At 34.0% G+C, this 6070-nt stretch overlaps 1 protein-coding gene across 3 annotated transcripts in view; it reads right to left on the reverse strand.

Annotated features, from left to right (window-relative positions):
• Positions 1-6070, reverse strand: part of LOC106872298 (zwei Ig domain protein zig-8) — a 569829-nt gene that overhangs the window by 506154 nt on the left and 57605 nt on the right. For all 3 annotated transcript variants that reach the window (XM_052972105.1, XM_052972103.1, XM_052972104.1), the window contains exon 2: positions 2245-2367. In XM_052972105.1, coding sequence (XP_052828065.1) covers positions 2245-2367 — 123 coding nt within the window. The remainder of the gene's footprint in view (positions 1-2244; positions 2368-6070) is intronic.

Raw genomic sequence — 6070 nt, forward strand, 5'->3', positions numbered from 1 at the left:
CACCAGTCCTCAGTCAAATCGTCCAACCCATGCTAGCATGGAAAGCGGACGTTAAACGATGATGATGATGATGATGATGATATATATACACACACACACACACACACACACATTTATACAAACATACACACACACACAAATCCGTTTACAAGGCTTTGGTTAACTCAGAGCCTAAGCAGAAGACTTTCTCAAAATGTCACACAGTGGGACTGAACTTGAAACCATCGATTTGGGGAGGCAATTTCTTAATTACTCATTCATGTCTGTACCGAATAACAATATATTTAGAAACAGCTCTTAGCTTGGCTTTGTAAAGTCAATTTAAAGACAGCTTAATTAATATTGAATAAATATAAACAGTCAAGTCTAATTTGCAGAATCGTTCTTTAGGAATCTATAATCATTTATGTTGTAATATTCGTTTGGTTAATTTGCAGAATTGCCATCACACCAGCTTCCTTCATTTAACCATGTCATTCTATATTCACAGTTGAATTCACTGTGGGTTTGGTTTTATCTTTAAAGTGTTCATAAACTGAGAACCAGTAATACACTAGAATGAATTTTACTGAATTTAACTCTCTCCATGTTCTACTCTACAGAAGAAGGCCATCATTACATCAGGAATGTTTTATACACACACCTACATGCACCTACTCACACACACACATAGACAAACATCATTCACAGAAACACTTTCTCACTGAAACTTTAAGAAATACTTTGTAATGATCCCACTCAGTAATATGGTTGGTGTTAGGAAGGGCGTCCAGCAGTAAAAGCCATGCCAAAACAGACAATGGAACTTGGTGCAGTCCTCTGGCGTGCCAACTCCTGTTAAACCGCCCAACCCATGCCACCATGGAAGACTAATGTAAAACAATGATGATGGTGACACCATTAGTGGTTTTAGAAAGAGTGTCACCATAATAAGTTACATTCAGAAGTTTATATGGATGCTTAGGTGCTAAGAAAGTTACAAGAACCAAGTAATCTTGCACTGTGCTATTTTAATCTCAATGTTATTACACCATTCAGATTTACTGTCTGATAATGTAGTATTGAAATTCTACAATGTGTCATGTGGTTGTAAATCTTGGTTCAGCCAATGACATTCAAGCATGGCAATAGTGTAAAACAACATGACATGATTGGGAGGTTTGATTTTAAAACATTTCAAGTAATTTAACTATTTATAGATTTTGAAATAAAGCACACTTGACTCTAAGTTTCTTTGTCAGCTTATACTCACACTACTAACACATCTGTTGTTTGATCATCTAGGTAAAGATTACCGTACAACAGATAAATCCGCCCCCACTTCTCTTCTCTTACACAGAACAAAATCTTCAACACTGGTTCAATATCTAGTCACATCTGTTTTACTAGCTATACGAACAACACTCCTTGGGAAAGATTACAATATCTTTGACTCCTGTTCGCTCTTGGAATCAGAGAGATATTTCATCTATTTATCAATAGGTACTGATCACAAGTGATCAATCAGTTAACTGTTTATAAAAGTTGTACAGGAGCAAGGGTAATTTTTTTTTCATCATTTTATACATAGAGACTCTCTTTCCATCTCTCTTCCCAGCCCCTCTCTCTCTCTCTCTCTCACAGACACACTTTCATGCAGTTTATTCACACATGCTTAATGGTAGATAATCAAAGAGACGATACTTATTTTATCTCTTAATTGCTATCAAAACAGGAAACAGTCAAGTAAAGAATAAAATTATTATCATTATTATTACTGTTATTATTATTGTTGCTGTTGTTGTTGTTGTCATTTTGTATTTGTGAGGAGGGGTTTAGTGTTGTTTGTGTGTTCTATTGTGAATGACAACAATACAGGAAAATAACAAAAAAAGAAAAAAGAAAAGCACAAAGTATGTATCCAACAGAAAATAGACAAAGAATACAAAGCATATATTCAAAGAATTAACGTAAAAGACGTCTAGGCAGAATTCCAAAAAAAAAGAAAGAAAAAAGAAAAAAAAGCCTCTCTATTGTGCTGATGGAATCTATATCTGATTATCAACTCTACAAGATTTAAAAGATAGGTGCGAGGGGGAAAAATTTTAACTGCTTCATATAACATCTGCAGAATTCTATGAAAAAAATACAAAAATGATCATGTTTAAGCAAAGAAACGAAGTGGTCCTGAAAGTACAAACACAGGTCATAGAGTGCTATGCATATATTGGTTTTGTTTCTATCTAGTGGTGCTCATGAACTCACCCCATAACCTATGATGTCGTATATTATGGAGACCTGGACGAGGGCCATTTATCTTGTCTTTATGCAAATAATGTCTGTTGGGATTGTCTTTAACTTCAAAAGCAAATTTGTTATCCATTCCAGCTGCAAGATTATAAAAACAACATTAAATATATTATCAACGAATCACTTTCAGATAAGCAGCATCCCAGCACTGTTGCAAACGTTTGAAAATCTACAGGAATAATTTGAATATTAAACAATGTTGGATTAAGAAAGAAAAGAGAAAAATATACATGAAAAAAAAAAAATAAAAGATATGATTTATTTATATAAAAAATAAGGTTTTCAGGAAAGAAAAATGATTATACAGCACCAAAGGTGACACTTTAACTGTGTGGTTAAAGTACAAAATTGCTTTTCGTATGGTCTCCATGTTCTAACCTAACTACAACCCATAGCTGTAGTATAAACCTCTGTCATTGATAGAAAAGACATTAGCAATGGCGATAGCATTGATCCATCATAGGGAAAGATTGAAATTAGTACTCAAAAAAAAAAAAAGAAGTATTTTGCTTAGTGTTTAGTATACTTAAAATCAGATGGCCCGAACACATAAGCAATATGGAGCTATGGCAAAGAACAAATCAAGTTCCGATTAGAGAGCAAATATTTAAGAAAAAGTGGAAGTGGATTGGTAGCACAATTACAAAGGACACACCAAATGTAGCGAAAAGTAATTTACAGTGGAATCCAGATGGATATAGAAAGAGGGGTAGGCCTAAGAACTCGAGACGTAGATCAACACAAAAGGAACTAGAGAAAGGGGGACATTCATGGCAGAGTATAAGTACAGAAGCGAGAAATTATGCGACATGGAATTCAATTATAAGTGGCCTATACTCTGCGTTGGAGGGTTAAAGGCAAAAGAGTTTAGTTAAGGTACTTAACACTGTATGCATAGCTAAGTATTTTGATCCTCAAGATGGTAATTCAGTGGCATATAACATTCATGGAAAAATATGCTGATATATATGAAATAACAGAGTTGATTCTTGCACATAGTATTACAATCTCATAGGTCTTGTATATAAAATAGCAGAGTTAATTCTTGCTCATAGAATTACAATCTCATAGGTCTTGGGTTGAAACCTAGTGACAGTTTTGTAGTGTCTCAGTGCATTGTTCTTAATTAATTTTGCTTTTCTGCAGCCCCCATAACTTGGGAATAAGTACCAGATCATCTGACAATGTTACCTGATGTAGACAAACACTTATAACAGCAGGAAATATATTTCACATCTGCTTTAGTGCCAAAGAGATTAGTAAAAACATTTAGTCAGTAACACAAGTGTATTTTAGACAAGAGGAAGTAATATTCCATCAATTTTTGTCTCCAGAATGACATAACTTCAACAAAGAGTCAGAAACATCAAAGGAGATATTTTTGGTTCGTGCAGTTGGTATATCTTGTCTGTAGCTCAATTGCTGATAAATTTGTATATATACACACCAGGCCACTTTTGGTTTTAAGTCATGGTATTGAACAAATTATTCAAGTGAATGGATTTCTCTTGTACTCCGAGCTATTCTGAGACAACTGAATATATCAACACTTGCCTTATTTATGTCTCTTATTTGTGAATCATAGACTTGACTGGTTTTCTAAATTGTATATTATAAAGTCAGTTATGTGTGCATGTATGTCAGCTAAACAAAAGAACAAAGTAGCTCACAAAACAGAGGCAGATAGTACAAGAAACGGAGAGGCAGTTCAGGCAGCGACCAACATTGTTTGCATAAGATAATGATTGTTCAATAGAAGCACATGTTATATCCAATATATTTTATGCAACAGAATTTTCCAAGCCTAGTTATTATTTCTTTTCTCAAAGACTTCCATTTTTCTTTTAAAGGGTTAGTGTAGTGATTACCAAGTGAATTAATGAAAATAAGTTTTTGTTCCATTTATTTATTACAGTGTATATAAATATAGAAGAGATAAACTAACCAAAATAGGAAAAAGAAAATTGGTTATGATGAACAGGGGTGGGTATATAACGATTTTATAATTCATGAAGTAACATAAAATTTGTACTGTAACGCATTTGCATCAGTTATTAGTAACAAAACTTAATGGTTAGCTGTACATCAATGCAAGTGATTAGGGCTACTCTATGTTGACAATAACAACATTAAGTTATCTGCCTCTACATTATAACGGAATGATGACTCAGTATTAGAAGATCAAAACCAGTAGATTATTGAACCAAGTTAAAGTATTTTTCTTGTACTGTAGACAATTGAATAACTAAAGTAGAAAGAGACCTCCATTTTTTGTAGAGATCTTGGCTGTGTGATCAAGAAATCTGCTTTAGTACCAGGTAGTTTCAGGTTCGTCCCAGCTGTGAGGAATCATGCACAAGTGTCTTGTATTATACCCATGGGTTTCCAAGTGACTTATTAGTAAATATGATTGATAGAAGCTGTGTGCACTTGAGCTTTCTTCAATCTATATTGCCTTCATATAACACCAGTGTTTGTTTGTATCCCTATAACTTAAAAGTTTGGCAAGTATAACAACAGACAAACTAAGTATTGGCCTTAAAATAATAATTAATACTAATTAATACTGGGTGGGGGAGTTCATTTAATCAATTAAGCCCATCTCCATGCTAGCATGGGTTGGACGATTTGACTGAGGACTGGTGAACCAGATGGCTACACCAGGCTCCAATATGATTTGGCAGAGTTTCTACAGCTGGATGCCCTTCCTAATGCCAACAACTCTGAGAGTGTAGTGGGTGCTTTTACGTGCCACCGGCACGAAGGCCAGTCAGGCGGTACTGGCAACGGCGATGCTCAAAATGGTGTATTTTATGTGCCACCTGCACAGGAGCCAGTCCAGCGGTACTGGCAACAATCTCACTCGAATGTCTTTACACGTGCCACCAGCACAAGTGCCAGGAAGGCGACGCTGGGCACAGGTGCCATTACGATTTCACTTTCGCTTGCCCCGACAGGTCTTCACAAGCCGAGTTTCATGTTCAATTTCAGTGTTGATACTAACTATCATAATTATTTGTAACATATATATATATATATATATATATATATATATATATATAAATAAATGTGTATGTATATATAAATGTATGTGTGTGTGTATGTATAAATTTATGTACTTGTACAAAAAGATATATATGTTACATACGTATTTATTCTGCTTTACATAATTACTAATTGCACATTTTAACAACAATGCATAACAAGCAATAAAAACGAAAACAAGAAAAAAAGAAACATACTAATAAGTAAAAAAGAAAGAAATTTAAATATATAACGAAAGAAATAAAATGAAAACTAATTATCAAGAAAGAAACAACAGTAGAATCATCAAACAAAATGAAATTAACACTTTGTGGGGGGAAGAAAAAAACAAAAAACCAAGAAAGGTAAGGGAAGGGCTCAATGGAAATTAACTGGAAAGATATATTTTTAAATCTTCCCATTTTGATGAAAGAAGCATTGTTGCCAATAATTCTAATAGACACTTACATCCAGATCGTATCAATTATTACTCAGACGAACCTTCATACCATAAACAAGAATGGCAAACCATGTCCACCGGCTCATAGAAGTGTCAGTTCTATTTATTTCTACATGTATGCTTTGGCATAGAGCTTCACTTCACTCCATTTCACTTGGCTTCATTTTTTTTTTTTTGCAGGGAGGAGGAGGAGTGAGAGTAGATAATATCTATCGGTCTATCTATCTATCTATATATATATATATATTTATATGTATGTATATATATGTATATATATATATATGTATATATATATAT

This window comes from Octopus bimaculoides, chromosome 12 (assembly GCF_001194135.2).
Source record: "Octopus bimaculoides isolate UCB-OBI-ISO-001 chromosome 12, ASM119413v2, whole genome shotgun sequence".
In the NCBI taxonomy this organism is placed as follows: domain Eukaryota; kingdom Metazoa; phylum Mollusca; class Cephalopoda; order Octopoda; family Octopodidae; genus Octopus; species Octopus bimaculoides.